This window comes from Pocillopora damicornis, chromosome 2 (genome assembly GCF_964200805.1).
Source record: "Pocillopora damicornis chromosome 2, jaPocDami1.2, whole genome shotgun sequence".
NCBI lineage: Eukaryota > Metazoa > Cnidaria > Anthozoa > Scleractinia > Pocilloporidae > Pocillopora > Pocillopora damicornis.
Window position 1 is genome coordinate 14797806 of NC_142671.1, and position 10835 is coordinate 14808640.

Below are 10835 nucleotides of genomic sequence, written 5' to 3' on the forward strand. Positions count from 1 at the left end.
AAGTCAAATTTTATTATCAAAATAATGTAATAACCAACCAACGTAACAAACTATGTGCAAAGTATATCAGTGTCCTCTGGTCCACTGGTGAAGGATTTCCTACTGCTGTTTTTGCAGCTGGTGAAGGGCAAGTGCTCTTTGAGCAAGTTCTATCAGTTAAAAGTTTTCTTTTCTTTATTTGCTTGTTAATCTGCTTCTCTATGATGATATTGGCGCATCCATCTTGACTCCCGAACGCAAGTCATCTTGCTAATGGTTGGTATGCCCACAAGTCATTTCGCTTATGGGTCAGTTGCGCCCACAAGTCGTCTCGCTTACGGGTTAGTTCGCTAAACGTTATAAGGGAACGCTGATGGATGATAAAAGGGGATACGCAAGCATCGTTAAGGGAATATGGGTGGTCAGAAGAACAAACTTTAACAAAGGTAATGACGGAAAAACCTCGTTTACGGTTATAGACACACACAGCCTCTTCTAACCCTCAACGGTTTCAGGGGAAAAATTCAGAACAGCTAACGTGCTAGTACATTTCATAAACATTTGCCGGCCCTAGATAAAAGTAATTATTAATCTCTCAGCCGTCATGACACGTCATAATGTCAAATAATCTTTTTTTTTTCTTTAAGACCGACCATGATTGACACTGAATTGTCCTATACTCTCATTCAAGGACATCCATTTTGATAATTAAAAGAATGAGAATGGAGAAGAAGAGTAACCAATCATATGTAAATCAGTGATGTCACTTTATTTTTGACAACTTGAAATTAAAAACGTTTCTGGTAAATTATTTACTGTCTGTGTGCAGATCAGGAACATGACTGCACCGTGTAGATAATTAAAAAAATGAACCATAACACTTCTTAACAAAGCTCTTTCCTTTAACGATACAAAACAAAAATTCATTTCTTTCTTGTGATTTCTTCTACGATGAAGTTTCTACGTTCTTTGTTTCAACCTGCAAGAGAAAAGAACAATTTTACAGAGAAGAAGATGAGAGAAGACATCAATTTTCTTTGACTAAAAAGCTGATCCCCTCCTCCATCCCTTCCTTTTGTCTCTCTTTTTTCTCTACGGGATACTAAGCTCTGTGGATGGGAAGGGAAAGCACCGAGTCTATCGAGAAGAGTTTTGAGAGAAATCTATGTAAGGTACCAAAAAATAAATTAACGGAAGTCACGGTCATACAGTTAACCGCGTTTCGAACTCTCTCTCTTTGCATAAGTTCTGCAGAAGTGATAAATGCAGCTTTGATATCATGGTGAGTCATTTTCAACGAGTATTCATCTAACTGGGATTCTTTTTCACACATTCTACTCTTAGAAATAATAAAGAGAATACAGGGCATTCGACGACAAAAAAAGATGCGGAAAAGAACGTATGTAACAGGAAAGGAGCAGTTACTGTTCACACGAACACGAGTCACAGCAATTGCAGAGTCAATCATCTTCGCCATTTAATCTGAAGAGGGTTGTTGTTAAAGCAAATAGAGGCCAAACTGATAAAAAATAAAATTCATGCTATACGCTTCGGGGTCGTCATGGCAACATTACCAAGACCAAAGAATGACAAAAATAAAATGAGAAGACTAGAAGAGCTGACGTGTTTGCCTATTTAATACATGGCTGAACAAACCCTTGAGTGGGGGCCAGCTTGCAAGTTCAGTTACCGTTTGAGCTTTCCTCACCTATAAAGTGTTGAATCATTTTTCTGGCATTTCGGATCTTTTTATGTTACCAAAAGGTCCAAAACCTTGTGGCATATTAGAGCGGCCTAGCGCCAGTCCGGCAACGGCTGGTCCACCAAGGTGCACTATAATTTAATCAGATAAGCCCATGTTAACATGCTATGACATTCAATAGGGAAACAGTGATAATAATTACAGTAATAATAATAATAATAATAATAACAATTATTGTGAAAATTCTCGCGCGCTCATTAGTCGAGAACAATCGAAGATAGAAATGATGCAACATGTAACGCAATGCTGAGCAATCCACGCCATATCGGAGAAGAAGTTTACTTCCGTAAAACAATTGCAAATTTCTGAAAAGTGGCCAGTGACGAAATTCCGACTTTTATGACCGGTATACCCGGAGTAACATTTGGAGAAGAACTTGTCTAGGTGAAAGAAAAGGCACGGTAAAAGAAAGTCGGTTCTCGGTTCGCAAGGTTGGAAGTAGATGACCGCGACGAAATACATAGCGATGCCAATACAAACGGCACAAAATTTAAAACTAAGTGGGTTATAACAGTTCAGGGTACCAGAATCTATGGTCATGTAATTCATTTTGATAATCATATTTTGTTGTAGAAGTCATTACATAACACAAATTAAAACAACAAGAACAGCACGCACATGAGATGTTATTGTAAAAATCAGATCGACCACAATTTACCATTGACCTTATCAATCATAGCAGTGACGTCAATAAAATTCAAAACTTTGTCGTGAGACCAGGAGGCGCAACAAACACAAAGAAAGTCTACTCACAGCCAACAGGTAAAGCAGTCGCTGGTAGTGCGCCTGCTGCGGGCACAGCGGCGTAGGAAGGGACAGCGGCAACAGGATGTGCAACTGGGGCATACACAGGAGCATGGTATGTAGCAGGCAAAGCCAGAGGTGCAAGAGCAGGAAGTGGAGCAGGCAGAGTGGCAGGTAAAGCCAGTGGACCAGGACTCACTGCACCAAAGGGAACTATCTGTCGCTTTTGTTTTCCCCGCTTCTGAGCGATGCTGTTCTTGACGTCAAATGTTGCCAGGGCATGTCCAGGAAATCCGATGCTTGTGAATCCCGGATGGGTAATGGGATGACCATAAGGTGCCGCATATCCCCATCCTCCATGACCATGACCGAATCCGTGTCCGCCATACCCACCATGTCCCCAGCCCCATCTTTTAAAGCCCTTTACACTCGTTTTTGGAATCTTAGAGCGATAGACGGATGTTCCAGTAACGCCACCAACTCCATGATAGCCAGCTAAACCTAGGAAAGGCGAACATAACCATATCTTGCATACAAATTGCACTAAGACCTCTTAATAAAAGAGCTGATGAAAACGATTCTGTAATGTATGCAAAGACAAAAACATAAATATTGAACTGGCTGTAATAGGATTAAATCCTATTAGTCACACTTGTTAACTTGTTTTTGGTTAGTAAGTTTAACGATCATTGGAAGTCCATTACTTACTCTCTACCTCAGCTGTGGGGTCGCCGAATAACAAAGTAGTAAGAATTGATTCCGGCAGGCCATTTTTTTCTTTCCTTAATCAAACATTTACGATTATTGACTTTTAAATAAGAACTTGGAAAAAAATTGAATTAGCTACCTCCCATCCCACCAAATCCATATCCAAGACGATAGTTGTCACCACTGGCATAACCATATCCAAGATGAATAGTTTGCTTCTTCTTTTGTACATAACCGTCTGCTACAGGGATTTCCCCACGAGTATTTGGCCTCACGTCTTTATTCTTCTGAGGAAGTTTTGATCGAGCAAAACCTAATGGGAAACCGTAACCATATCCATAACCTGGAAATCCCCAGCCATAACCACCATAGCCGCCGGGGAAACCAAATCCATGACCCAATAGTCCATAGCCCCCATGACCAAATCCCCCACATCCAAACCCTCCATAGCCTAACCCTCCATATCCTAATCCTCCATATCCTAACCCTCCGCATCCTCCAAAGCCTCCGAAACCACGTCCACAGCCCCCGCAGTATCCACAACCTCCAAAGCCAGGGATTCCGTAGCGTTTGGAAGCTTTTTCTCGGGCTGCTGGTTGATCCCGAGTTTTAGCAGGTGCTGGTGCTGGTGCTGGTTCTAGTTGACCGGGTTTCACAGCACCAGCAGCGGCAGCTTTGGCTATAGGTGTAGGTCCCCCAGCTGGTTGAACAGACAATGGCGCAGCTTCTTTGCCTGGAGACTTCTCATCATGAGCACTATCAGAAGAACCCTTTTCACCCACGTTAGATTTACAGCAGCCGCCATTAAAAAATGTCCACGGTCCAGCATCAGCACAAGAGGCTCCACAGCCACCATAACCCCCATAGCCACATCCCCCAAAGCCTCCACAACCTCCACAGCTTCCACAGCTACCACAGCCTCCATAGCCATAGCCGTAACCTGGATATCCACCCCAGCCTCCGAAGGGACCTCCACAACCACCGAAGTTCCAATCGCCAACTCCCCAACCTCCAAATCCACCAAGATCACCGAATCCTCCACATCCTCCAAAACCACCCCAAAGTCCACACCTTTTAGTTGCCTTTTCCTCCTTTTTTCCCGCATCTGGTGCTGCTTTCTTATCTTGAGCGGGCTGCGAGCTATCTTTCGCTTGCTTTTCTGTTTGTTTCTTGTCATTCTTGGCAAGTTTAGATCGGAAAATTCCACAGCCGCAGCCACCACAGCCACCACAGCCACCACAGCCACCACAGCCACCACAACCATGACCGCATCCACCCCAACCACCATGTCCATACCATCCATGACCTCCGTATCCACAATGTCCTCCATATCCGCCACAGCCACAACCACATCCCCCACAACCACATCCTCCGCAGCCATGGCCTAAGTCACCAAACCAGTCCCCGTGTCCGACGTCACCAAACCAATCTCCATGACCGCCCCAGCCGCCGTGGCCGCACCCACCACATCCGCCACATCCGCCACATCCGCCACAACCACCACAGCCACCACATCCACCGTATCCTCCACAGCCACCACACCCACCAAAACCTATTCCATATCCTCCTCCGCAACCTCCGCAACCTCCACAACCTCCACATCCGCATCGCTTAGACTGCTTCTTTTTATCAGCTTCGGCGCTCCTTTTCTCTTTCTGAGAATCGTTTTCCTCCTTTGAAATCTTTGACTTTCCACAGCAAGAAGCACAACCGCAAGGACCAGCCATAGTGGTGTATCCACAATCACATGGATCAACAACCTGATTGACATAAAAAGTATAATTGCTCGCAAATGAGATTTGAATGCACAGTTAACACATTACAGAGCCCAGAAACGAGCTCACGTAACTATAGAAGTAAAGTGCGTGAAGTTGTTGCATACATTTGTTAGGCCTAAGAATGAAACGTTAGAGAAATAGGAATGTAATTATTTTTCAAATTTATATTTGTAAGGTTTCACAGCTAAATCGTAATTATGTTACCTAAAAAATTGAGAATGGGAGTTACCAGCGTAGTCTGGCACGAAAATCAGATGTATTATAAAAAAAGGTTAAAATAGGGGTTAGTTTTGGGCTTTAATATGCTTGTGCGTAATTTACGTGAGAAATTACTGTTGATTTTAAAGGTATATTCGTCTGAACCGTAAGACCGCTTACTAAGAGGTAGAAAGGGCGTCGGTGTGACGAGTATGAAACATGGGATTAGCTTATACTGCGCGAAAGACTTCGAAGATGCTGTATCAGTAGAAATTTACCAAGAAAGCTGTATAAACAGGGAAAAAGCAGGCTCGTGATTTACCGACTAACAGGTATTACCTGCTTAAGACTATCTTTGATACAAATAGAGGGCCAATCAGCTTCTTATTAACGTGTTTGACATTTCGAGATACGGGTAAGAACACGCCACCGAGTTAACATGGGTAATAAATGAGAATCATTTGTATAAATGGCTCCCAATAGCTGAAAAAATTTTGAATGGTCCGCGAGTCCGATCTCATTTTTAGCCTCTTTAGCTTAATTTTAGAAATTCTTTTTCATTAAAGTTTGTAAATCAGAGAAAGTACGGCTCATGGGGCTACAATATCCTCTACCGTGTTTAGGCCAAACAGTCAATCCGGAGCTATTTATTATAGATAATTATAACCTCAAATTGTTTCACAAAAACGCGTTCGCTCGCTTCAACTTCAGTTAAATAAAAATATGGATATTTACATGAGGCAACGAATACAAAGAAAAAAAAGACACCGTCGAACAATGCAAGCAGTTGGAAATTACGTCTGTGCTTGGCTCATATGAAAACAAATCATAAGGACATTTCCCTAAAAGACTTGGTCTGTTTTGTTTCGTTTTTTTTTTTTTAGACAGCAACTACTGCTACTTATGTTTTTCTTTGTTACGCTTTGATAATTGAGTGACACGAGCTTATCTCAGCGTAATTTCAGTAAACTTTCTTGTCATAATTCTATAAAAGCCTTTTAAGAAAACGAAACAATAACTTCTCTCAAAATCTCAATAATTGCCAAGTCTACTGTCCTGTGTTGTTCTGGCTCAGATCCTCAATCTAATTTCGCGAAATAAATCAGCAGATGAATGCGCCCTTACGTTCAATCGTCTGCATATACAGTGTTAAAGGTATCAGTCGCTATAGCATGATAAAAGATAGTATTTATAACAAACCTTCAACGTTTCACTTTAGAAATTAATCATGGAAATCGAAATGCAAATTATTGGATACTTAGAACGTCTTGAAATTTAAAATTTGGAATTTGAAATGTTGACTGTCTCACTCCTAAGATCTTACCAAGCAGGTAAGTTCTGTTAGTTCCTATGGTAAGCGTCATGATAAGTTGCTCTAATATATCCTAAAAAAATTTAATAACATCCATTTTTTTTAGTTCTTACCTCAAGAGAACCTCCACAGGGGAAACCGCATCCTCCATAACCTAAACCACGACCGTAACCTAAACCAAAACCTAGCCCGCCATACCCTAGGAAAGGATAGCCATAGCCGTATCCCGAGCCATACCATCCCCCGTATCCTCCATAACCTCCATAAAAGGGTAATCCCAAGTATGCTGAACCACCGCAACAACTTCTTTTTCCAGCTTTGTTGTTTCCGGAGTTGTCCGATGATGGTGGTGCGCAGCCGCAGTTACTCTTGTCTTTCTTGTCATCTTTTGTTTCTGAGCTTTCTGGTGCTTGCTCTTCCTCAGCTTTGTCTTCTGTTTGTTCATTGTCATCAGCCTCCCGTTTCGATTTATTCTCAGGTTTCTCCGGTTTATCATCTCCTGAAACCTTTGATCTGTAGAATCCACAGCCTGGGCCCCAGGCGCCATAGCCTCCTAAGCCCCACCCACCAGATAGAGGATAGCCATAACCGCCCCATCCCCATCCACCGTGGCCAAATCCTCCATATCCTAAGCCATGCCCAAATCCACCCCATCCTCCTAAGCCTAATCCACCCCATCCTCCTAGGCCAAATCCTCCACATCCTCCAAGTCCTCCATAGCTGCCTCCGCAGCCCAGGAATCCTCCACATCCACCGCATCCTCCACAGCATTTCTTATGGACTTTCCCAGATGTGTCTCGCTTCGCCTTACTACTGTCCTTTTTGTCTTTGGGTATTTTGGATTTATAGAAGCAAGTACCGAAAGGTCCATACCCAAGGAAAGGGCTATAGCTACCGAAGGCAGGAACTCCAAAACCGAATCCAGGATGTCCGTAATTAGCCCAGCCAGGATATCCAAACCCAGCGGGAACACCAAAATGGCCGTAACCATAAAATCTCTTAGCTACATTTTCTCTTCTGTTTGCGCCTTTCTTATCTGATTTTGTTGGAACACCAGACCTGAAAAAAGACGTGGGAAACAAAGCTGGGTTTGGCATAAAGCCATATCCTGGAAAACCAAATCCATACCCGTAAGGCCCACCATAGTATCCACTCCACGGGCCGGCAAGACCGCCATAAATACCATAACCGCCATAACCACCATAACCACCATAACCACCAAAATATCCGAGACCATAGCCCAAAGGATGCTCGACACCAAACTTTTTGGATGAACCTTGAGTTTTCGCGTATTTTGGTACGCTAGACCTATACCAGTAGCCAGGCCAGCTAAGACCAGCTCCGAGACCGGCTCCGAGACCAGCTCCGAGACCAGCTCCGAGACCATATCCAGCGCCCAGACCATACCCAGGCCCAAATGCACCAGGATAAATTCCATATCCATGAATTCCACCCCAGCCAGGATAACCCCACCCTCCATAACCAGCATACCCATGGTGGAGCCATCTCTTGGAACCTTTCCTCTTTTCATCTTTGCTGTTTTCTTCCGCTTCATCAGCCGCTTCGTTTGTAGAAGCATCTTCACCGTTTTGCTCAACAGAATTTTCATGATCTATTTTTTGCTCATTCTGTTGATTTTGTTTTTCATCCCCTTTTTCTGTAGGCTCGTTTTGTTCATCCCCCGCTGGGTTTTCAACTTCCTTACTCGTTTGCTCTTCGCCTGAAGAGTCAGGTGCGTCTTCTTCGGGCTCATTTCTTTTCAAACGCTCTTTCTCTTCATTATCTTGGGCAAGCGGTTTACTGTGCACCACGAGAAGACTTGTTATGACCAGAAATGCTAAAAAGAGAAAGCGATTTAGTCTCATGTTGATCATAGTCTTCCGCGAGACACGAAAGACCAAACTAAACCCTTGATAAGACCGCGCTAGTGTTGCAGATAAGAGAAAAGTACACTTACGTAAGTTATTAAATATTCTTTTGTAATACTGAAAATAACGTGTCAAATAAAACATTTAAAAGACGAAACACAATGAATCTGTGAAAGTTATCCAATAAATTTTATCACTTAACCATGAACTTTAAAACCCAATTTCCTTTTGGTGTTTCTCTTCATTTAAATGAGGTTTCACGCTTAAAATGCAAGTAATACAATTAATTTCTTTTATTTTGTCTTAGAGAGAAATAATTGGTTACTTTCATGAATAACTTATTTAGGTCACCTGCTAGGCAAGTCAGGAGAGATTGATTTTGCTTTGTTCAAGTTGTTATGGCTGTGTTAGTGCGATAAAGATCCAGCGGGTACCTTGCCATATTTGGTTACCTCCTACAGCGGGTCGGTTGCACTGAACAAGTACCTAACTAAAAAATAAAATTAAGTCACTATTTAACGCACATAACAAAAACTACTCATTATCATTTTGCCCGAGATTTTTTAATACGCATTTTATTCAAGAACTTGGTTTTTCTTTCCAATTGTTTTGTATAATTTGAACAGGCAAACGACAGTCTTTCATAAAATATTAATGTACACGGCAAAACAAACAATTGATACGCAAGCAAACGCATTTAAGTCAATTAGAAGTCTCCGAGGAATTCTGTAACCAATTATATTTTACAAAAACCCCAAAATGCAGCCAGCGTTAATCAACTTTGTCACATACTCAGTTTGAACACGGCTAATCGAGATTTTGGTCAACAAGTGGTTCGGCGTTTGTTTGATGGTAGTTGAAAAAGGTCAACAACTCTTTTGTTTCGGTTGAACCCTTAAAGAGTTAAATTAATTTCGTCTGTGATTATAATTAGATATAAGTCGACGCTTTGTCAACATAGTCATAAGGTGTGATAGGTGAACAACTCATAAAGACAGGTGTTTTTTCGTCAAGAAGTTGAAAAGTCTTCTCCTTTGAAGTGAAAGTGTCGTATTTACCGAGTAACCCTATAGTTTACCTCTGTCTACAGACACCATTCATGAAGGATATTAGAAGAGTAGTGAACAACGCAAATAAACTCAAAATTGTCATCGATTTAACCATGATACGCACAGACACACCACATCCCATTCCGATTCGTAAAGAAAGCTAATAATATAGGTTAAACGGTTAATGAGTACAATGCACGGTAATGCTATGATATTTAAACTGATGCTGCATGGAAAGGAACTAGCGGAAGAGAGACAATTGAGGGACAATATGTAGAAGCTCCATCGAGTTAGTTCTTTTGGAAACATAACAGATTACACATTCTCCCTTGATGAGTTGGGTATCTCCTTTGAATTGGAGTTTTTTCACCTAAAAGTGCAACCCGTATTGAACGCTGACGAGTTTTCAGTCATTTAACTGAAACTATCGATGCATTAAAGAATCTAGCGAAGCGCAGACCATTTGCAGGGGTTTCACTTAAGGCCTGTTTGTTAGAATTTGTTCGGTAAGCTTCGTAAGACTTATTTTCGGCCACCAGTAGCTTTTCCATTATCGGAAGCAAGTTTAGAAAAAAGAAAAAAGAGAAGAAGATAGCAACGGTTAAGAAATTTTTGTAAAAATAATTAAGCCGACTTCTCTGTAGTTTTCTATTGACAGTGACCCGAAACATAGCCCTAAAAAATGCATCCTATTTTCCTCGGTTACAAAAATAAGCAGCTATCATTCCAACAAAGTGCAATAGACACTTGATCTTCGCAACTGTAGTTGGCCTTCTAAAACTATCATTACATAATAATAATGACAAATAAAGCCTGTTTTCTGAAGAAAAGCGTCTCAGCGTTTACCACAAAACGTGATCAGCAGCTACGATCATCTTTCCAACGGAAATAGATTTTGGCAAGACAAGTAGTGAGGAGGCGATGAAGTAAGATTTTCAATACTAATACTTTTCGAAATCTGCTTTAAAAGTGAGGGCTCAGTTACAAGAGGTCGTTTAATACTTTAAAGCCCCCTCCTTACAACGCAATATCCAAAAAAAGTCGACGAATATTTTATCTGACGAACATATTGTGTTTAACCGTCCAACAATCCCGTAAAACGGTGCTTAATTAATTACATCGCGTGCTGAAATGTAAGCCGATTAATACAAAAAGTCCCCCTGGTAAAATCGCTTGAGAAATCATGCTAAATTGGAAGCATGTTGAAATACGAAACTGAATTTTGACGGAAATGAGAAACATCACCAAGTTCTTGAGGCTAATGGTCTGTCGCACTAAAATCTGAGTTGTACCCGGTCACCTGAACTGAAATTTCAACTGTCATCCAAATGCATTTCAGTTAAAATAAAATATTGTGAATGAAATCTTTCAGCTATAGTTTTGTTTAAGAAATCCTTTGGAAACTAAATTTAAAGCATTTTACGGCATTGGGGCAAT

The 10835-nt window shown here is 41.5% G+C and overlaps 1 protein-coding gene across 1 annotated transcript; it reads right to left on the reverse strand.

The window, feature by feature from the left end:
• Positions 1–727: 727 nt before the first annotated feature.
• On the reverse strand, positions 728–8431 carry LOC113672973 (uncharacterized). Its single transcript, XM_027189323.2, has 5 exons — positions 6595–8431; positions 3333–4953; positions 2495–2986; positions 1688–1812; positions 728–958 (listed from the first exon to the last, which is right to left on the reverse strand). Exons 1-4 carry the CDS (start codon positions 8353–8355, stop codon positions 1703–1705), a joined length of 3984 nt encoding a protein of 1327 aa, XP_027045124.2. The 5' UTR covers positions 8356–8431; the 3' UTR covers positions 728–958; positions 1688–1702.
• Positions 8432–10835: the final 2404 nt, after the last annotated feature.